Source organism: Megalobrama amblycephala, linkage group LG2 (genome assembly GCF_018812025.1).
Source record: "Megalobrama amblycephala isolate DHTTF-2021 linkage group LG2, ASM1881202v1, whole genome shotgun sequence".
Taxonomy (NCBI): domain Eukaryota; kingdom Metazoa; phylum Chordata; class Actinopteri; order Cypriniformes; family Xenocyprididae; genus Megalobrama; species Megalobrama amblycephala.
Genome location: NC_063045.1, coordinates 56159776 through 56183669, shown reverse-complemented (window position 1 = coordinate 56183669; position 23894 = coordinate 56159776). Strand labels below are relative to the sequence as shown.

The following is a 23894-nucleotide window of genomic DNA, read 5'->3' as shown; positions in this document are numbered from 1 at the left end:
CAGCTGTCTTGTTTCACTGCTGTGAGAGTTTTTCCTCCTGATATACAGCCTGATGCTGCGGTGTTTGCTCTTGGTGTTGCCGTGGTTAATCAATGAGGTGCCGGCGGAGGGGAAAAGCGCTTTCTTCTCACCGTTAATCATTTGCTTAGCTCTCGCTCATGCTTTCAGCACGAGTGGATCGCATTGAAGTCAGCAACTTACGCACATCTGCCCTTCAGACAACCTCTGGACCAGCTTGCAAGTAGAGATGTTGGTTCGCCTGTCATTTATTTCCTACGTGCAGGGGCTATATAAACAAATGCGAGCTTCAGATCGTTTTAATTTTATATATAACATTTTTTTTTTATTTATATTCCCACAGGAAAGGCAATATCAGTCAGCTTATTGACAGCCTGAATATAAGTGCATGGCCACTGCCTTAAAATTCACATCAGGACATACATAATCACACAAGCATCAAAACTTTTTCTGAGAACTAATTTACACCATTCCTCACAACAAGTTGCCAGTCCTGTCATATAAACCCTGTCATTTGAGAGTCTAGCTTAAAATAATGTAGACATGCTATGCTTTGAAACTGGTGCAAACAGATTGTCAATCACCATGCTGACGCTAAACAGACATACATATTCCAGCTGTTTCATATTAATAGTTACTAAACATTCATTCACACTACTGGAATTTAGTGTTGCAGGACACCAAACAAATGGTAATCGCACTTTAAGACCACAACAGCAAGCGATGAGTAACAGATTTCATTTGTAGCTTATTTAAACATAAATCTGTGTGACACCATCATCTAACCAGGCGCTACATTAAATTTGTAACCATAAGTTAATTTTTCCACATTGAAAGAGAAAATGCTGTGACATAACACAATCACGGTCAGTCAGAACATATTTGACGTTTAAAAGGTGAAGTGTGTAATTTCTGCACGACTAGCATTGCCAAACGGCAAAAATTACTATAAAATAACTATTTTCAAACAGGTTTCCTAAACATTCACTTCATCTGCCATTGGTTGAACAACCAGATAGTCCCGCCCCCAATTCAAGCTATTGGTTGATGTAGCCAATGTTCCTATGTCAAGCTAGACTTTCCAAGGAAACCAACTTACAAAAAAAGTATCTGAACATTCTTAAATTACACACTTTTACAATTTTATGAGTAGCATGATTTTGGACCAATGAGATTTCATTGTGGGCGGGGCTATCCAGAACCCCAACGGTGTTGCGGTCATGTTTCTTGAACAAAAAAAAGGCATAAACAAGCTCATACAAAAATAATAATAATTATAATAGTAATATAAAACAATAGTGTTTATATAATTTCATATTTGTACAATTTAACCGCATTTATAAAGCCAGCACACTTGTCCAACCCATTGACTTTGTTGGCGATTACAAGCATTCTTTCCTTATGTGATGCTTTTTGAACATCTTATTTGTGAGGATCGATCCCTCTGAAGGACAATTGGTGGGCAAAAAGTTTGGTCGTTTCCCACACAAGCCTCTCTGTTTTGATCAGTCTTGACTTTGCGAGTCTGCTGGTTTGAAACGTTTCCCCCTGCTTGCGTTTCTGTGCTAGAACGGCCCAGGCTGAACTCCTCAGTCTCTGAGCCTGCAGAGTTTATGAGTCAAAGGAAGCAGAAAAATAGAGATCCTCTACTTTCAGCGTTTTTTGAAGGACCGAACAGTTTGTTGTGGGGGAACTGTTGGGGGGATGCAGGGTTCTTCAGGTCCAGAATCTCTTAAGAAGACTGAGTCCGGCTCGGAGGAGCAGGTGGAACTTCTTTCATTCAGGATGACCTGAGAGTACATGGGCTCCAGGGGCACAGAGAGGTCCAGATACTCCTGAAAGGGAAACACATACGTTAATAGGCAATCCTCAATATGCATTGGAATGAGAACATTTTCATCCAAGCTTGCGGGGGAGTTGCATGCTTGCGTTTTGGGCCAGAGTTGACCATGATGTGCATTTCAAATCAGTCACTTGTTATGAGGGTTCATTTTGAGTAGGATGCTGACTTAAAAAGTAGCTACCTACACAGTCTGCTGGCCTTACCTGATTGGATATCATGGACAGGGTGCGATCAAGGTCTTCTACCAGCTGTTTAAAAGTTGGCCTCTGTGTGGGAACCGCATGCCAGCAGTCTTTCATCATCAGGTATCTGAAAGGAAAAATGTTTTCATAACTGAGTCATTATGTAAAGACAACATAAAATATTTTTTTCTTATTAAATCTTATTGTGCACAATGCATTAGTGCATTTCAGTTCAAAGAAAAGTGTTTTAATTTCTGCTAAAATAACCTAGAGTGGAAAAAATATAAACTTTTAAAACTTGCACAAAAATGATGTGCGACATATTTTTGAAAGATGTATTTATTTAAATAATAGATAATAATTGATTTAAATAATTATAATAATTTATAATTATCATCATTATTATAATGATGATAATTATAAATTATTATAATTATTTATAAAAATATTTTTTTTTCAATATTTCAAACTCAATATTTGTTTTATTTAATAATAACAATTTTATGTATTTATTTTAATAATAATATTGCTCCTAAAATAAATAAATATTAAAATAAATAAATAAAATTAACTATTTCACTCAAAAATGTATCATCACGGAAGTTAAATGTCTTGTGAATGACATTTTAATACAAGTTTGAAAAAGTTTTTATTTAAATGAAATTCAGAAGCATTTTTAGTTGCAAATCAAAATATCTGAATGGGCCATTTTATTCTAAAGAGAAAAGCTTTAATTTCTACTAAGGTAACCAAGAGTGGAAAAAAATATTATTATTATTATTATTATTATTATAAAAACAAACTAACAAATAAATTATATAACATTAATTTAATATATAATATATAGATTTTCACTCAAAAATGTGTCACATTACGAAAGTTAAAAGTTTTGTTAATGTCGTTTTTAAAAATTCTATTTAATCAAATTTTTAAAAAAGCCTATTTTAGGCCGTGTGTCCACCAAAGCGTTTGTAGCCAGCTGAAAATGCCAGCGCTCTTCAGAAAAGGTAAAGTATTTGCTCTGTTTCTTGTTTTCAATGATTTTGTTCTATTGTCCGCTTGTTGTTGTCATCTGTTGCTGCTCAATGTTGTATTTGTCCCGCACCTCCTCCACTGTGATTGGATGGCTCGACCAAAGTGACAGTAATGAGTGCTGCGTTTTACCCAAAAGAAGTTGAACATTCAGCTAAAAAAAAAACGATCAGCTAAAAACGTGCCTCGTCGCGCTGCTGCCGTTTTAAAAAACACGGCACTTCTATTGAAAACAACTGGAAAAATACGCTAGCTTTGGTCGACACACGGCCTTAGTCACTAATTCAAATATGTGAAAGGGCCGTACAGCTCCTGAGTGCAGGCTGAGGGTCTGTCCATGCGATGACCTTCTCGCAGAAGCTTGAAGAGCTCTTCCACAGGGACTCCGGGATACGGCGAGCCCCCCAGAGTGAAGATCTCCCACAGAAGGACCCCAAAAGACCACCTACAACCCAAGAGCACTTCATCAGGACCAAGCCATAACCAAGAAACTGCACTTTTATTAAGTAAAAGCATTGCTGTGAGGATATACTAGAATGGAAAACATATGAGCCATCTTACACGTCACTTTGATGTGTGTAAATCCTGTCAAACAAAGCCTCAGGTGCCATCCACTTGACAGGCAGCCGGCCCTGAAGAAGAAATAAAGATGTTCACTTGTCATAAATTGAATATTTGGACTATAAATACGACTGTTTGAAGAACTGACTGCTTACATTTGTAGTCTTCTTGTAGTAATCTATGTGATGAACGTCCCGGGCCAGACCGAAGTCTGCTATCTTCATTACGTTATCCTCTGTTACAAGTACATTGCGTGCTGCCAAGTCTCTATGGATACACTGTTGAGGAGCGCACACAGACCAAAAAAGTTTTTTAGCCCACCTTTTTGAAGAAATTGTGCATCAAAAGTGTTATTTTTTTCATAAAAATCACAAAATATCAACAATACCTTTTTGGATGCCAGGTACTCCATGCCACGAGCCACCTGGTAGGCACAGGAGACCAAGTCTTTAATGGACATGCTTTCAACAGGCACCTGGTCAGGATTGTAACAGTACTCCATGCCATGCGGCCGGCGGGCACGCAGGTATTCCCGCAGGTTTCCTTTAGAGGCATATTCCACAATGACATAAAGAGGGCCTGGAGGAAGAAGATATGAAACTAACATTTCCAGATGTTCCAGCATCTTCAAATGCCACATGATTGTAAGAATCCTCAGATGGGGTCTTACCATCCTGGGTACAAGCTCCGAGCAGGTTGATGATGTTCTTGTGTTTTCCAATCATCTTCATCATCTCCATCTCTGAGATGAGGTCAGACAGGTCCTTCTCAGTGGCGTCAGCTAATCAAAACAGGCAAAATGTTGATGAGGTCAGGTCTACACAAGTAAATCTGATCAATAACGTGGTTTGGTCCTAAAGCCCACATGAAACCAAAATGGGTATTTTGTGGATTTTAGTTAATGTCTGTTGGCTCTACAATGCAAAAAAGTCACTTTCTCAATCAGTATTTTTGTCTGATTTTCCAGGAAATAAATACAGAAATTTATAAGAAAAAGAAAGAAAGTCAACACCACAACTATATCGGCAAAGAGAAATGATATTGCTGGAATCACTTTCAGAATTATTTTGTTTCCAGCTGAACGATAAAAACATTGACGGCCAATCAGAATCCATCCTGCTTTAAAGAAGTCAAGAATTTAAAGTGACAGACTACAAAACTGCAGCATGCTTATAATAAACAGAACAATGTTGTTTGTTGATGTGGACGCTAATATAGTTACTGTTATAGTTATTTTCTTAGTTATCGTTCTTGGTGTAAGAACATATTTTATTACTATTTATTATTATTATTATATTTAAGAGAATATATTTTATTACTATTTATTATTATTAAACATGATAAATAAATTATATATATATATATATATATATATATATATATATATATTTTATATATTATTCTGGACATATAAAATAAATAAATAGTAAAAATATAAATTAAATAAAAACAATTTGCAAATGGCATATAAACAATAAACTTAATTCAATATGCATTTCAAATAAGAGTATATATAATGAAAATGTACACAGTTTTGCTGATCAAGTAAATGTATCTTATTTTAAGAATGTTTACAGAAAGACGGCAATTTTTTTGCAGAGTAAGATATTCTGGTTCCTCCTTTAATGTAAGTATACAAGGTTTTTGATATCAAAAAAACAGTCAGATCACTTCGAAACAGCATCAAACCATTTCATGAGGTCTTTTAGGGTGTTAATTTGCAAAACCACTTACATTTCAGCATCTTCACAGCGACTTTAGTTATGCGGTTGGGCTTGTCTTTGTCCAGTCCAATGGCTTCGCCCATCACCACCTGGCCAAAGCAGCCCTCTCCCAGAGGTTTCCCAAGTACTAGCCTGTAACAAACATACAGATGAACAAAATGATTTCTAAGTTGCCCCTTGTACACAGAAAAAGAAGTTTAAATTTTAAATAAGCAGTGGTCGTACCTCTCTCGATGCACCTCCCAGCACGGGTCCTGGGGCAGCTCGTACTCAGAGACCCCTGACAACATGGGGGTCCCGCTTGAGGAGAGTCGTGAAGGTCGGACCAACATCACACCAGAGTTCAGAGATGAACTAGATTCCACAGACACCTGTAGGCCGAGGAAGCAGCAGGGGTGTTTTTAAAGGCCTTTAGATGGACACGAGGGTCTTTCTTTAGGATACCAGTGCGTCAAATCCCTTATTTGTTACCTGTCTGCGGAGAGGAATGCTTTTGGCCAGCTTATGGACGGCCAGCTGGCTGTTGAAGTCGCTCTTCTTGGAGGAGCTGCGGACTTTGACGATAGTGGCGATTCCTACCATGAGGAAGATGAGGAAGAATCCCACGCAGTAGATCAACACCTCCAGGTAGGACTGACTGGGGACTGCAGAGGGAGCGGTGGGTGCTTATGGGGCAAACACAACGCTAGGGTCAGTAACCAAAACTAGATTCATACAGCTTCTGACAATTGAGAATGTTGTTGTGGGGCTCTAAACGTCTGTTGCTATATGGATGCTAGTAGGTGGTATTATTTCTGAAAAAGTGAAAAAAAATGTATATAACAGCGATGCTTGGCAGCACTAATAAGGTCGAATCCACTTACATGGTTTCAACCGACATCAAAAACACCTCTGTTACTGTGACTACAGCATTAAACAGTGCTTTGGACTGACACACACTGGTAGATCCTGGTGACAGGCACACACGCACACATATCCACACATACACACACACACCGAGCTCTGTTTTATTTCAACCAGTGCATTTGACACTATTGGCACCGAGAAGAGAGCACAAGCTCCCTTTGTTGCTGCATAATGGCTCCTTTGTGGAGTAGTATTTCGCCCCACATTCTCCACCGACGTGAGGCTGCAGTCGTCCCATGCACAAGTATGAAATAAAACCATCGTGGCCAAATTGTCCTGGGAGGCCAAAGAGACACATAACTATACCTGATGGGTTGTTATTAAATTAGAGCATCGTATAGAGTTGAGCTGTTCTGCAAAAGTATGCAATGGTTGAAATAAAACAAAGTGTCCAGAAGATAAGGACAACATTTTTGTGGTGCTTGATTATTAACTATTTCATATATTAGTAATAAATATTTTAATGATGCAGTGATAATGCAGCACCAAGTCACAATAAATTCAGATTATAGTAAAAAAAAACTATAACGCTCTTCCAAAATGATACTGTTACCCATATGGCATTTTTAAGGCATCATAATCATGCTCCACACACAAAGGTGGTTCAAAAATTATGCTGCCTTATAAGATTTGGACAATTTTGGATAAATTCTAAGGCTGCATCACATCTCATTATGCATTTCGACTAGATTGGTGCAAAAAAATAATGCAAGATGGTGCGCAAGTTGAGGAAAATGTTATTAATATGCTGTTATTTCATTAAATACTAAAAGAAAGTATCAATAAAAACAGTTTAATTGACTATTTTACCCAATATTTTTTGAGCTATATAATTTAATGCCTATTAGAGCAGAGGTTTTCAACAAGAGGGCCTCAGAAAACTTCCAAAAGGGGTCCTCAAGATGACTTAAAATTATTAAAATAAGGCATAAGCATATATATGTTAATTTAATTCACCCCCTCAACAACTTTTTTCCTTTGAAGAACCAGGGTTCCCCATGGTCTTGATACATGAGGTAGCCTAATTTGTGATTTGTAGACCTGGAAAAGTCATGTAAATTAATAAAAAGTCTATGATGCTGCCTTAGAACAACAAGATCACCCACTAGTTTTGTTTGGAACAGAGCTTTATGTCTGCAAAATGTTCTCATATCATAGTCTGCTTACTCTCAGAACAAGCATAACTGATTTAATTGGAGTAAAGGTGACTTGGTGTGCACTAACCGCTCATTAAAACAACAAAGATAGCAGGACAGACAGAGAAAACAAGGAATTTAGAGGAAGAAAAGCAGAGGAGGTGAAACAGTGCCATAACTGGTGTCATTTGCCAGGTCAATGGGAAGTGAAAACTACTGAGGGAACCTTAGTAAGATAATACTTCTATAGGGGAAGATGTCACTAAAATCCAAATGTTTGGTCTACTCTTCATGCTGGTGCCACGCATGGGTGGTTTTGCACCTGTGGACGGCCACACACGTTCCCATGAAACACCTCGCCCTTTGTCAATGGTGCAAAAGATACACCGGCTAAAGTGACAGTTGAGTAAGAGCTCTTTGACTTAAATGTGGTTCACCTGAAACTGGCGATTGACACAAACAAATGGGCACTGTTGGGAGAGATGGATGAGAAGGAAAGGTCTGGAGAGGACAGGAAAGAGTCGCCGGATACCTTTGACAACGGTCAACCATGCTGAATGATGGGAGATCCCGATAGAATTGCCCGCCAAGCAAGTATACACCCCAGCATCCTCAAAGGACACATTCCTCAACTGGAGCACCTCCATCTCCTTGTCGGTGGTGTTGAGGCCAGCCGTCTGGAAGAGAACGAGAAAAGCAGACCCGAGGCCCAAGACGTGAGGGGAAAGGAGGAGGAAGCGGGACCACATTGAGCTTGGGGAGTTGTTGCTTTTGGTTGTTTTAAAAACCAGTTAGATGCTCCCAAAGCTCAGAAAGCCACCTGAAACCTTTCCATCACCTGTAGAGAGACAAAATATCGCTGCCCAGCACCATCACCCTCAAGTCTACCTCCACCTAAAATCAGGCAAGCCACATGGAGACTCTCTCCAGTAAGACCCAATCCATAGCGAGGGAATTATTGCCATTGTTTGGGTCAACTGGTAGTTTCCATGGCATTATTGAATAGGAAAACCCAAAGCATGAGAGAAACCCAAGGCAAAAACCTCTAAGGAGATCATTTCAGACTAGCCTGTGGTCAAGTTACCTTGTCTAAGGACAGTTAACCAGGCTGACTGATTGGCTTCTCCTATATAATTGGACACTTTGCATATATACTCGCCGCCCTCTTCTTCTGTGATATTGTAGAGTGTCAGCACCTGGGTGTCCGAGCTATTGACCCCCGAGTGCTGGAGACAACAAGAAACCAAATTCATGACATCCAATCCCAATCCACCACATCCTAAAACGTGTGGATCACTTATGTGAAACCGCTGCATGATACAATTCGGACTTGAGCAAAATGGCTGCATTTCACCGTAAAACCTTTACCTTTAGGACGCGTACGTAAGGGTGTCCATCAGGTCCCAGTTGGCTTCCGTTCACCAATATGTGTTTGAGCCACTGGATGTGAGGCTGGGGATCGCTGAAAACCTTGCATTCAAACTCTACGTCGCTGCCAACCACAGCCGTTCGGTTTGCAGGGAGACCAGCATACAGGATGGGCCTGTGAGGTGATCGCTCTGCAACATACACAAGGGGCTTTGTAAGACTTGGATATAATTGCAGAATTTATTCCTGAACTGCCACTGGTCGAGATCGAGACGTTACTGACCCACGACATCCAGCTGATAGGTGTGATTGATGCTTCCGTATTCATTCTCCACCAGGCAGGTGTAGTTGCCCTTGTCTGAGGGCACCACAGACTCCATGATTATGGTCCACATGTGTTCCCGCAGCTGAGAATAGAAGAAAATAAATATTTTTTCAAATGTATTCACAAAATGTTTACTCGAAATATATACATTTATATGTGTGTGTTTGAATCTAGTGTTTTCAAAGTATCGACTTTAGTACCAAGTCGGTAATGAAATTTTGACAATACCAGCATTTCCCCCTAGCATTCTGAGCAGATTCTTAAACATCTCTGATTGGCCATTGTGTTCACGCACTCAACAGATATGTCTGTGATTGGCTACAATGATCAACGCTTCAAAAACATGTTGTAAATAGACATCTTTGATGCTCTTCACATGGGAGCGTTTGCGAGCAGGTGTCTATCGGTTGATAGACGCCTGCTTTCAAATGCTCCCGTGTGTATCTGTGTAAGCGCTCGTTGAAGAGCGTCATTGATGTCTATTTACAACATGTTTTTGAAACGTTGGTCATTGTAGCCAATCACAGACATATCTGTTGAACGTGTGAACACAATGGCCAATCAGAGGTGTTTAAGAATCCGTTCAATGGCGCTCAAAATGATAGGGGGATATGCTGGTATCTTCAAATTTTTAAAATTTCAGTACCGCCTTTGAAGTCAGTTCATTGAAACATACTGATTTTGAAATGGATCATGATTTTGAAACTGATTCATAGGGAAGAATCAAACTTACTAATTGCCATTTTTGCTAATGATGTTTTAGTAGACACTTTCTAACATCTATTTTAATGAAATTGCATTAAAACTGTTATAACTTACTTGTTTTAGCACCTTATGGTACTTGTTTTCTTGATATTTGCACTTTGTTTCTATGCGTGTCAATTAAAAAGTTGCCCCATGGGGCCTTAAAGGAACAGTACACCGTATAATTTTATATGCCTGGTGTGACAATCTTGAATCTTGAAATTGGCAGCAATATAATCACAAATATGATGTGCATTTTCAGTATATCCCCGAGCCCTAATCACTACGGCTATCTACTTGTAATGAGATGTCTGATGTTTCCTGCATGTTTAAATCAGGGTGTGTGTATTTAGGTGTCGGGTTCAGGGTGTAGAGATTCAGGCTGTGATTTTGGCCTATTGTGAGCTGAGGTTTCAGCTTTCCTTCTCTCGGCTCAGGTGCAGAGTAAATGAGGGCTATATGTCCTACACAACAGTGATATCACAACAGAAGTCTGCACATGTGCAAACATACCTTGTAGCCCCCGATGCGCTGGTCTCTTTTGAACTCTTTTCCATTCTTTAACCAGCGTAGTTTCGGAGTTGGGTTTCCCTCGGCCTGACATCGGAATTTCACCGTTTTGCTGGCCGGTACGGCATGAAGCTTTTTTTCCATCTTTTCAGGTTGAGCCCAGTGAGGTGCCATCGCTAGAGAGAAAATATGGCATTTTAAAACAACAACCAATTCATCATTTGATTTTCTTCCCGAAAAAGAAAGTGCATGCTTACGTAAGAGCTCTTGGCTACTTGACGGCTTGTTCTCTTCTGACGATGACTCATCGTCATCCTCATCCTCAGAAGACGCTACTGCATGACCTGTGACAAAGTCGACAGGATGTGTGTCAGAGAATAAATTCATACAGCCGCCCATAAAGGTCAGAATGTAGCTATTTCACCATGCGCAATTTCAGACGTCACAAAAAACACACAGATGTGGTTATTTATTTGTCTATATGTCCACTAGCATCCTGGCCAGGAAACACAGAATAGCAGCAAATTAAGAAAGAAGAGGTTTGCAATGCTTTTAATTATTTATTCACAATATTATGCCACATTTTGTATTCTTTCTTCATCAGATAGTGGACGAAGCAAACGCATCCGCCCTTCACAGAGTGCCGGACAGTGAGAGCGCATGAGTCACTGCAGGCTCTGCTCCAGAGCCGTGCCCACGCTCGAATCACACAGACACAAACACACACACACTCTCTCTCTATCTCTCTGGGGAGCCGTCTAACAAATTCACCACTCAATGCCTGACACATTCCACAGCTGAACAGGGAGAAAAGACTTCACAAAACCTCAGTTGACAACAATATACGACCTCAAAAAGCAACGTAAAATATAGCTGCAAGCAGCAATTATTGGGGTTCAAGCACTTTAAGGCCTTAAAGCATATGCGTATTATGGTTTAATTAGCAAGCCTGTAACCATCTCGATCATAGATGTAAAAGACCATTTACAGCAAATACAGGCAATTTACCATTGCAAATATATCGTTTTTAAAGTTATCAAGGTTGAGCCAAAAACCTAGGACTTTGCTAATGTTGTTTTTTGAAATAATCTCCAATATTTAACAAATGATTTGATGGACAGTGGCGGGCCGCATTGTTGCTCAGAATGAGGAGTTGTACCATGTCATGGGAGTGTGCAAAAAATTGCAAGATACACGCACGTGAAAAACACGTGAATTTCTCACAAGCCTCTCGGGCCATGAGTCAAACAAGTCCAGCGAGTTTTGTTACGATCGGCCTCCGTTAACCTTGTCTGATAACTGCTCAAGCTTCAGTGGCCGATGGCAGACATGTTTTTTGATATGCGTCAATGTCCTCATATACAATCATGGCACCTTGACAAAGACACCACATGCCAATTTTCAAGTTGATCTAACTAACGGTGAAGTAGTTATAGCCATTTTCATGTTTTTTCCTGTTATAGTGCCACCAAGTGGCCAGTCACTTTTTCACGTGACCACAGAATGAGCTCTTACATAGGTGTGCCTAGTTTGGTGCTGAGGGATAAGTCAGGGGTTTTAAAAAAAATACACTTTCAGCTATACCACAAAAATGAAACAAAACGAGTCATTTGCAGAGAAAATTGTTTCTTCGTTATGAACCCCACCCCCATCCTCTCTAAGCTCCTACAAGACGTACCTGTCACATTAATGATGAAATAGGCAGAGTGGTTGCCCAGAAAGCTCTGGACAGTGCAGGAGTAAAGCCCAGAGTCTGCTGGCTCCACTGACCCGATCTCCAGCTGGCCCCCGTTCACCCGCATGCGGTCTCCATTCAGCAATGCAGCGTGGTCTCTATTCCAGATGACCCCTAGGCCTACAACCGGGGTCTCGTCTTGAGCCAAGCACTGCAGCACCAAACGCTCCCCAGGGAACAATGTGTACAGCTCCATTTTCACCTCTGTTCGGACTAGTGGTGGAACAGAAGACCAGCATGGAATGTTTGGCAAAGGGGTACTGGATTAAAATTGGCATTTCGAAAACAAAGTGTGAGACAAGAGACAAAGCTTGTCCAAAGGAAATTGAAGAACCACTAAAGTTAAATAAGAGCCATGACTAACAAAAGAGGGATGAGTTTGTAAAGCACTATGGAGAAAGAAAAATATGTAAGGGATGCCTCAAAAAACATAAAAAACAAACTAATGAAACTATAAAAATATGACAGGATCACCACCAACAAAAACCATTTAAAGAAAATGGTGATGCCAAAATGTCAAAGACGATGAAAAAGTGAGGCACAAGACAGGTATTCAGAAATAACTCCAACTCGTTCAAAATCACTGGGGAATATTTATCCTAAAATTAAAAGAAAATAATTATGATTATATTTTGGATAAAGGAAATTAAGCCTTAAGCAATTTAGCACATTTCAATTAAGCAAATTCCAGTAATGCCAAAATTACAATAGCTTTCTTTTGACTGGAATTTGAAAAAAAAAAAAAAATCATGATTTACATTAAGAATGTGAAGTATTTGTACCAAGAGAGTATTTGTTTGATAGCGTAAAATATAATAATAAAAATAAAATTAAAACGTATGACAATTTCACAAAAAAAAAAAAAAAAAAAAATAAAAAGTAAAATATCTGATTCTGAACATATTTTGTTGGGAAAATGTGCTCGATTTTCATAAGAAAATAATGTAAATAGTCTTAAATATTTATTATTTTTAAAAAATATAATCACAGCAAAATATAATTATTATAAAATATAATTCTCTTTCTTTCTTTCTTTTTCCATTTTGTTTTTGAGGTGAAATGTGGCCCAAGAATATTTATCATGAGATTCACCCATGAATTCAATATTGCTTTCAAACACTTTGAATCTAAAACACAAGCCTATTAGGAAGAGATGGAACACTTCCTATACAAAAGAGTGGGAAGTTCTGAAGATAAAAAAAATGAAACAGTTTAAAGATTAACCTCCTGTGACCCACTGCACTTATTATGACTGAGTTTCAGAACATACAAACAAAAGCCCAAAAAAATCCTGACGCCAGAGCATACAGCCGTTCCTATTCAAAGAGACCCCCCACCAAACTAAAGTCACCTTAATTGTCAAACAAACTAATCCATCCCTATTGTCCTCCGCTATGTTTCCTGACAATGCGAGCGGATCCATAAGGAGACGGAAGGGGGAAAGAGAGCCTGTTTGGAGAGACGGAGAAGAGCCTGTAACAGCAGGTTCCTCGGCTAGTTGTCATGGAGATCTCACTTGAGCCAAGTGGAGGTATTTCCTGGATCACAGGCCCCTTAATCCCAGCAAGGAAACGGGACGAGAGGGGGGTGGGATCAACTTTCGCTTCAGCCCAATTTAACAACAAAAAAAAGCATGCCGAGCTGAAAAGTAGAGGCTGGGGATCTGCTGGTCTTAAAGATAAAATGAGGACTGATATCTTATCGTATTCCTTCCATTCACTTTATTTCCAATTATTCCAATCACTTACTAGAGCAGAAACATGACAAGAAAAACAGCACTCATAACTGGAGTTAAAAGGGTTGTCAACTCCCAGCATGCCTTTCGATGCCTTTGTTGTTCAAACTAAACGTCTGGTTGTTACTATTGTTGTGATTAATCCAGCAAAGATATTTTTAGGAGTCTACTGGTTCTGCTTCAAGTGGTGACAAAAATTAACAGAAATATCCATAAAAACATCAATGTAACCATGAACATTTATTGGCCAAATGATTATATGAAATGACTGAGAGGGTTGTTATTAAATTGCTCTTGACTTTCAATGGTTTCAGCAAGTGAACTAGTATTTAATGTAGTCTTGGTAGTACTTTTTTTAGTTGCTATTTATGATTTGTATTTACTACACTCTAAAAAATGTTGAGTTAAATATGGACAAAACCCAGCGATTGGGTTGTTTTGACCCAACCTGCTGAGTAGTTTTATTTAACTCAACTATTGTTTAAAAATTACTACATTGCTTGCCTAAAATGAACCCAAAAAATGCTGGGTTAAAAACAATCCAAGTTGGGTTGAAAATGGACAAACACAGCAATTGGGTTGTTTTAACAAAGTGGTTGTGTTGCTTTAACCCAGCGGTTGGGTTAAATGTTTGCCCAAACTCGTTGGCAGTTTTATTCAACTCAACTATTGTTTAAAAATGACTATTTATTGCTTAAAATGAACCCAAAGTATGTTGGAAATTAACATTTATTAATATGTTTTATAAATGAACATTTATCAATAAGTTTAATGATTCATAATTAAACAAACATTACTTTTGATTATTGTTGCCTCTAGTAATTATGTCTGATTTTAATTTCCAACATATTTTGGGTTCATTTTAATCCAGCCATAAAGTAATTTTTAAACAATAGTTGAGTTAAATAAAACTGCCCAGCACGTCGGGCAAACATTTAACCCAACCACTGGGTTAAAACAACCCAATGGCTGGGTTTGTCCATTTTCAACCCAACTTTGTTTTTAATGCTGCATTTTTTGAGTGTAGTATTGTTTTTTTCCTCTGTTCTCCACAGCCCTTTCAGAACAGATCAGTAACCCATTTATGGGGTTGAAAACCGAAGCAATCACATGCACACTTCCTTTCAAAAGGCTAATGTAGTGAATATAAAATCAGAATATCTTACAAAGCAATTGCACAAGCTTCACCTTTTTGCACATAAAACAGCACAGTGAATAAAAATGCAGACGATTTGGTCCTCATCATGTGGGAATTTGAACCATTCCTCTAGTGAAATTGGAAGCAGTCAACAACAAAAGGAGGGGCGCACCACCTAAATGGCCGAAATGGGGAAACTGTGAAATTGGAAGCACATTTTGTTTATGGAAGAAATTCTGTGGGGAAAAAAAAAAACGAAAAAAAAAAAACGTACTTCTTTATGACTGCTAGGAAACAATCTTACTGAATTAAACTGAACGCTTTCCACAGAACAGAAAGAATCATGATATGTCCCTACGTCATTTGTCCCAGTCTGACCGACCCAAAAACACAAGCATGATTTCATCGTAAGCTGTACCAACGCACATCTGTGTGCTCACAATCAGACCACTCCGGACTGGCTTCTTGGAGAACCGAAGAGAATGTGTTTTTTCAGAGGGAGGCGGAGGCCTGACCCATTTGTCTTGGTCAGTCAGTCCAGGCTGAAGTGTACAACATCTGTCATCACCTCATCATTCATCCAACGACATCTTTAAAAGCCGAAAAGTCATTCCATTTCAGATCATTACAACCCTTTTAATGAAGTAAAGCTTCAATAAAACAATCCTCGAATCTCTACGCATCAGCCAGTATTGCTGCTAAGCTCTGGACTTGGCTGGGAATCAATAGAGGAAGTCCTAGTCTGAATGGATTGCTGCTGGGATTTCCTGCTTGGCTAGTAATACTGCTGGGCACCGAGTCACTACAACAAGTCAATTCAGGCAAGAAGGCAAACAGACAGTTCGATCAAGGCTCACAAACAACAGACCAAGAGTTTATAAAGCAACAGGATATGTGCGATGGATGGCTGTTCTCACATGCAGATGAGCTCTGTGGCCCACAATGTACAACATATTAGTGTGTTAAGCAACTGTGAATGGACACTGTCGACTTGTATGCACACATGCATCACCAATAATTATGCAGACAATTAAGACTGTAGTGTAAGTGTGTTGGTGTCAGGCTGTCATTTCCCTTATACACTAATAGGCAAATTATCAAACCTCTTGATACCACAACTATAGGGATGCATTGACAAATTCAGGTAGAAAAGCTGATAATAATTTTTATGATATGGATAACAACAGACAGATATAAAAATGTTATACTATTTAACATTTTAACAAATTTTATACTAAATAAATATGAAATGCAACAATAAAAAGTTAAATAAATTGTTTCAAATGTTAAAAAAAGTATCAACATTATAATGCACAGTATGAAATATATATTAGAGATGTACCGATATATCGGCCAATAATCGGTATCAGCCAATAAAAGCAAATTTTCACACTATCAGCTGATAGTTTAAAAACAGCCGATAGTCAGGGCCGATAAATTTTGTCAATCAAAAGAGCGCAGGAAAATGCTAAGAAACCAGTTTAATGTTCAATATTAATAGTAATTATATGAATTAATAACATTCAGAAAGTTAAGAAATATTAATTTAATCTTCAGAATTTAGTTCATGTGCGTTAATATTAATTTGAGTAATGTGTATAACTGATACCATTTAATCTGAAACAAGTTGATAAAATGGAGAGAATAAAGTTTTTATTTGCATTTCTTTCAAAATATAATAATTAAAAATATGATGATTAATTATAATGAAATTATCATTAATTTAAAAGAAGGTATAAAAGGCAGAACCCCCAAACCATCAGTATCGTTATCAGTATATAGTATAGTATCAGTAGGCAGATATAACTCTGAATAATCGGTTATCGGTGGAGAAATAATATATATATATATATATATATATATATATATATATATATATATATATATATATATATTATATTATATTAGGGTCCATTTATCACTATTAACTATGACTTTTGTCTCAAACTCCTAATTACTGCTTATTAACAGTTAGTAAAGTAGTTGTTAAGGGATGTAGAATATGGTCATGGTCATGGATATATAGATATAGAGAGAGAGAGAGAGAGAGAGAGCATTGTGTTTGGATATTTTAGCACAATAAGGAGTTTTTTCACCACAATCCATCTGAACCTCTAAGGTTTCAAGAAAGAGCGAAAGAGCCCAAAGCTCCATGGATTCATAAAGGAAAAGCATCTGTACTCCTACAGCACACCAGACCCTAATGAGTTCCAGCTCCACTAGTTAACTCCACATCAAAAACGGAGCCGTGACCAGAACTCTGCTGCTACATGAGGTGGAGCCTAGTGTAAACTGAACATCAAATAAATGTTGTCCATTCATAAGTCACACAAGTAAAATATATGCTGCTTTTAACCGTTTGCTCGATTTGCGCCACCTTTGATTATGAACATCCTGGAAGTGAACACTGGAAAAGGAAAAACTTACCTTGTTCGGTTACTGCGGGACGTGAGTGGGCCAAGGGGAGGTGAGCTAGAATAACCCACAGGAGAAGCAAATGCCATGACTTCATCATCCTGAGAGAAGCCATGCCACGGCAGCTGGGCGAAGAGGGTGGGCCGAAACAGCTCATTCACACAGCTGTGGGCAACACTGGGCCATCAACACCAGCAGCATAGAGCTACCTGCCAAAAAAGTGAAAGAGAATGTGTACAGGAAATAGTCCAACATGGTATGCATGGATGCAAAGGAGGAAAAAAAACTTTTCATAGGAATGATCTGGCTTTTGGACTTTTTTTCTCCATTAAATAATTGCTAGAGAGTTCTGGTTGGTCAGGATGGTTGCTCACACTCTTAAAAATAAAGGTTCTTTATTGGCATCTATGATTCCATGAAGGAACTTTAACATCCATGGAAACTTTCCATTGCACAAAAGGTTCTTTATAGTGGAAAAGGGGTTCTTTGGATTGCTAAATGTTCTGGAAAAATGGTTCTTTTAAGAACTGTTCACTGAAAGGTTCTTTATGGAACCCAAAATGATTCTTCGCTATTGGAACCTTTATTTTTAAAAGTGTACTGGCCACCCCGAAGTCTCTTATTCTGGTCCCTAGATATGATTAGATTTGGAAAGTTGGAATGATATTTAGGAGTTGAGTGCATATGTACACCAACACAATGTAAATACCACTGGGAAAATTTAATTTTGGGGAAGTAATCACTAAATAATTGTAGCAATCAAATTTGTAATGGTACATAAGCTGACTGCTTATTTTAGTCTATATTCTTAATTTTGTGAATTGATCCATTTTATTCTGACCAAGATCAATTGAACACACATCACATCACAATTATGATTTACAAACTCTATCCAGAAGGACTTGAAGCAACATACAAGAAAGAGCATTCAAAAGTTTGAGGGTCAGTAAGACCAAATAAATGCAGCCTTTGTAAACATAAGAGACTAATTTAAAAAAAATCTTACTGACCCCAATCTTTTGAACACCATTTTAAGTTTCCACTTATAACTATATCAAAGAACCACAAAAAAAAACATAAGCCAACTACACTCACAATCTGCTTACAAAGACCAGACCCATTTCATTTACTGAAATAATACGTCACCTGGCCATAAAGCCCATCTGGCAGTCATTCATTTGACTTCTAAGGCTCCTTCATTGCTCTTAAATATTAAGTTTGATTAGCACTGACAACTGTTTATGCAACAACTGACCAACACCAGCAGATAAACAATTAAAAACAATTCTCCTTATTTTAATGCAACAAGCATCTGTTGACATAAAAAGTTAATTTAGCTGTAAGGAAAAGACGCTAGACTAGGTAAGACTCTAACTTTCAGACAAGAGAACATCGCAAATCAAAAACTAATTTAAACATAGTTTTTTCCCACAAGTATGAAGAAAACAGAGGCCCCAAAACCTCTCGACCCCTCACCCGACAGCAGCTGCCCCCCTGAGTACATGTAGAGAGGCCATCCCGGTGGTGTGAAACACATCTGTTAATGCTATGCCCCCCTAAGACTCACCACTTGACACTTGGCTTTCCTCGGGACCCCAGTCACGCCTCTATCCCTGCCAAACATTACCCAACAAAAGCCCCGTAATCTGGCGGTTGTTTTTGTATCCCCTCCTCCAATAATCACACGGCAAACCATTTGCTCTCACACCTTCAACTCTACCCACAATTTCCAATCTGATACAACACAATTTGTTGCCATATGTTCTGCTCTCATTACTATAAGAGTGAGGGGAATTAGAGTATTAGTGAATGCAAACAAAGACAAAGTTGTTTCAAGTGATAGATTTGCAGCGTGGCAGCATTAGCACCTTCGTCGCATGGCTCAGCTTTCGGCGTTTAGAATACCAGACCATGATCCGTTTTCATCTAGGAGGAGTTACAATACAGCAACATCCCATTGTGTTAATTGTGATCACCTCATTAGAATGATAAACGAGGGATGTCCATCCATTACTAAGAGCTGTCCTATGGTCTTCATGCCAAAGTAATTCAGCTAAAGTGCGACCTCTTGGCTACATGAAGAGACGGTCGCTCTGTGGTGGGTGGCGAACCTGAATGAAAAATCCTAAATGCTGGTGTGCAGCGGGTTTATGATAAGCCCATAAACGCAGTTCATTTACCTCACAGGCGCTGTCCATAACCATGTCAAAGTAGTAAAATTTAAGAATCTCTTAAACTGATGAGAATGTAGAGTTATTTGTGGTACTTTTCACACATGAAACTGTGGCACGCTGGCGAGATTCAAAGAAATGTTATTGGATAAGCTATAAAAGTGTTTTGCAACAACAGTCACGAAACCGTATAAAAAACGTGTGAAGTTCTAGAGGGATAATAGCTAACACGTTACACAGTTCTACCAGCAGTCTGAAGGACTTTGCAAAAAGTGCTGCTCACGCTTCATTGCTTGTGCTTTTTGATACTTGATGTACAGGAAACAAGCAATTTCCAATTTCTACCACCACACAAAAAGAAAAAGAAAGAAAGAAAGAGCCCTACTACTCTCTAATGTATGGAAACTTATTTCCACCTTGTAATAATTTTTTTTTTTTTTAAAAAAAGCTAATTGCAACTATAGTGCAATTTTACAAATTTTTCTTGCAATTCTGAATTCATATCTCACAAAAAAAACTTTTTTCTCAGAATTGCGAGTTTATATCACAATTCTGAGTTTATATGCAAACTCGCAATTGCTAGAAAGTAAGTCAGAATTGCGGGATATAAACTTTCAATTGTGAGAAAAACATCAGAATTGCAAATTTATATCACAATTCTGAGTTTATGTAAACTCGCAATTGCTAGAAAGAAAGTCAGAATTCCGGGACATAAACTCAATTGCGAGAAAAACGTCTGAATTGCGAGTTTTTATCTTGCAAATCTGACTTTTTTCTCAGAATTGTGAGATATAAACTCGGAATTGCACGTTATAAAGTCAGAATTGAGATGATAACTTGCAATTGCGAAAAAAAAGAAACAAACTTCCATACTTATGAAACTAAAATTAAAAATAACATGTAAAAAATGTTAAATAAAAAAATAACGCATGCAAATTACATATAAGCAAATAAATAAATGGAAAGTTTAAATGTATATTCTGAAAAAAAAAACTATAATATAAATGTAATAAACAATAAATATATATTGTATATAATAAAATATATCTATATAATAAAATGATAAACAGTTTTATTTCTTTTCATATTTGGCCCTAAATAACCTTGGAGTAACTGCTTATACTTGTACTATTCTCTTTTGCAAGCTGCTTTAGACAAAAGCATCTTCTAAATGGACAAAAGCAAATGAAGAAACTTCTACTCAACTATCACTACCAAAAGTGGAAAACAGCATTGAAACCATCAGTCCTTTCAGAGCTCTCCACAGTAATGCATGAGAAGCATTTGAAAAGCCCATTGTGATAATTAAAGGTTGGGGTTTGCTGTGTTCCCTACCCCCCTGAGAGTCCAGCCCGGACCCTTAATTACTATGCTGCTTCATCCATGCATGACATTCCTGGACTCTGTATTTGTTTTGGGAGATAGTCATGCAATCCACCCCAGGACCCCACCAACCGGGACCAACCCCCTGCTCTCGACCGCCTGGGTAGTTATCAGGCTTTACACCTGTAATTGTATAGATTAGGAAAGGAAATCCAAGTGAATTATTTTCCCCATTTCCCTTCCTATCCACACCTCCGTTGCCTTCGTTTTGCATAATCCCTGACGCACACCAAAAACTCCCCCAAAAAATGAGAATGACGATAAAGGCTATGTGCTGTGCAGCAAATGAGATGGAATCGTGGAATATCTAAAACTCTGAATATAAAGCTTCAGCTGCAGTTATGCTGAAAGTGATATTGAGAAGATTACTAAGACGAAACCAGTCACAGTGGGTGATTCAGAAGCGCTCTGACCAGGTGCATGGACGCAGCTTGTCTTTCAGCGCATCCAATATTACACATTCAATTTGGATGGACTCCAGCTGACACGGTCGACTGTGAGATTCGGTTGTAACTCAGCATGAGTGCCACGATAAGTCAAGATGGGATGCTAGGGGAGGGGGGTTGTGGTTTTAGAAAATAACAGTTTAATTTATGAATCATCTCTGAAACAAATGCTTGTAGTCATCCTCAGAAATGCTGACACATGTTAGAAAACCAATTCAATGATTCACTCTTGATCAGAAAGTGGCCCTAAAGGTTAATTAGCATAACATGTAGAGGATGGGACTGACTCATTTGGGTTTCTGACTAAGATGTTTAGACTGACTCAATGGATGTATCTTACTCCCTCAAGTGTCACAAAAACCCCTGATTTATCATGAACACAGAAACAGATCACCCTGGAAAGGTTTGTTTCCTCAAGGAACACAATTCATCCATAATAAACACTGGACAGACAATGCCACCTAGGGTTTTACAGCTCAAAATAGGTCACTTTTCATATTCATTGATATGCAAATGAAGGGAACACAATGTAGCATTCTTATTCTACTCCTGCTGTGAGCACCTATTCAAGGTTTGTTTCTTCATGAATGTGCAAACACAATGGAAATGAGAATGATTTACTTAAAAAAAAATACAACTATACATATATGTATATGAGGTTTCTTCCTATACATAGGCTATAAGAATACTTCTGTATTCACATCTCTATTTAAAATTTGCAAAACACGTCTTATTCAGATATAAGAGTCTTCTGTAGTCTTTTTTTTTCTATAACTATGGCTTGCAAACTATGTTATCATTCATATACACAAAAAATAACATTACAAGCATCAGGTAACACGTAGCCTAAGATGTTCTTCCCAAAGTTAAAAACACTCACCTCTGGATGTTATTCTGAGCACTGGGTTGTGTTGAAGTGCACTTCTTGTGGGAGTTATTTAGGGTTGTAAAGCATTACTCCACAACAAGCGATCTCCGAAGAAAATGTCCCACGCTGAAGTGAATCAAAACAAGCCACTCAGCCAGATTTCTCTCGTGCGACGCGTCTGTTTTTGCAAAAGTAGCGAGGGGAAAACAGAGTCACGTTTAAACCAGTTGAACCAAACAAAAGGTTTTGGTCCAGGTGAGCAGAGGAACCGTGAGAAAATGTCCACGACTTTGCTGTTTGTGAAGTTTTTCATTCATAAACTCGTTGCAGGAGTCTCGCGGCATACGAAGATTTACGAGTCACAGCGAAGTAAACTGCTGCAAATGTGCGTGTTTGTCTTGCGCTTTCTCTGTCGCTCACAGCAGCGCTTCTTCCTCTCGAAAGGAATATGAAGGAGGTTTTTTTCTTCGTACCTCCCACTTCCAGGATTTGAGGATTCAAGAATTCCACTGCCCCCTTCACCAACCCCCCCTCCCATTCACCTCTGAAACTCAATGCAGATACACTGCTGCTCGTTACCAATTCACTTACTATTTTAGATAGATAGATAGATAGATAGATAGATAGATAGATAGATAGATAGATAGATAGATAGATAGATAGATAGATAGATAGATAGATAGATAGATAGATAGATAGATAGATAGATAGATAGATAAACAGACGGTAGATAGATAGACAGAGACAAACAGATAGACAGATAGACAGACAGACAGACAGACAGACAGACAGACAGACAGACAGACAGATAGATAGATAGATAGATAGATAGATAGATAGATAAACAGACGATAGATAGATAGATAGATAGATAGATAGATAGATAGATAGATAGATAAACAGACGATAGATAGATAGACAGACAAACAGATAGACAGACAGACAGACAGACAGACAGACAGACAGACAGATAGATAGATAGATAGATAGATAGATAGATAGATAGATAGATAGATAGATAGATAGATAGATAGATAGATAGATAGATAGATATAGATAGATAGATAGATAGATAGATAGATAGATAGATAGATAGATAGATAAACAGACGATAGATAGATAGATAGACAGACAGACAGACAGACAGACAGACAGACAGACAGACAGATAGATAGATAGATAGACAGAGACAAACAGATAGATAGATAGACAGAAACAAACAGATAGACAGACAGACAGACAGATAGATACAGACAGACAGATATATAGATAGATAGATAGAGACAAACAGATAGATAGACAGACAGACAGACGATAGATAGATAGATAGACGATAGATAGATAGATAGATAGATAGATAGAGACAAACAGATAGATAGATAGACAGACAGACAGACAGACAGACAGACAGACAGACAGACAGACAGACATAGATAGATAGATAGATAGATAGATAGATAGATAGATAGATAGACAGACAGATATTTAGATAAATATATAGACACACAGACAGACAGACAGACAGACAGACAGACAGACAGATAGATAGATAGATAGATAGATAGATAGATAGATAGATAGATAGATAGATAGATAGATAGATAGATAGATAGATAGATAGATAGATAGATAGATAGATAGATAGATAGATAGA

The 23894-nt window shown here is 38.2% G+C and overlaps 1 protein-coding gene across 4 annotated transcripts; it reads right to left on the bottom strand.

Moving 5' to 3' along the window:
* Positions 1 to 315: 315 nt before the first annotated feature.
* fgfr1b (fibroblast growth factor receptor 1b) lies at positions 316 to 22711 on the bottom strand. Of its 4 annotated transcripts, none has more exons than XM_048181070.1 (17): positions 22253 to 22711; positions 17385 to 17577; positions 10607 to 10693; positions 10353 to 10525; positions 9054 to 9177; positions 8771 to 8961; positions 7935 to 8079; positions 5832 to 6025; positions 5586 to 5731; positions 5371 to 5492; positions 4307 to 4417; positions 4025 to 4215; positions 3792 to 3914; positions 3637 to 3707; positions 3383 to 3520; positions 2065 to 2170; positions 316 to 1853 (listed from the first exon to the last, which is right to left on the bottom strand). In XM_048181070.1, exons 2-17 carry the CDS (start codon positions 17527 to 17529, stop codon positions 1671 to 1673), a joined length of 2250 nt encoding a protein of 749 aa, XP_048037027.1. In that variant the 5' UTR covers positions 17530 to 17577; positions 22253 to 22711; the 3' UTR covers positions 316 to 1670. The 4 variants fall into 4 exon arrangements, with proteins under 4 accessions (XP_048037027.1, XP_048037026.1, XP_048037025.1 ...); XM_048181069.1 differs by having other exon boundaries at positions 17385 to 17581; positions 22253 to 22710; XM_048181068.1 differs by lacking the exons at positions 7935 to 8079; positions 17385 to 17577; positions 22253 to 22711 and adding exons at positions 8487 to 8628; positions 12028 to 12874.
* Between the last annotated feature and the right edge of the window lie 1183 nt (positions 22712 to 23894).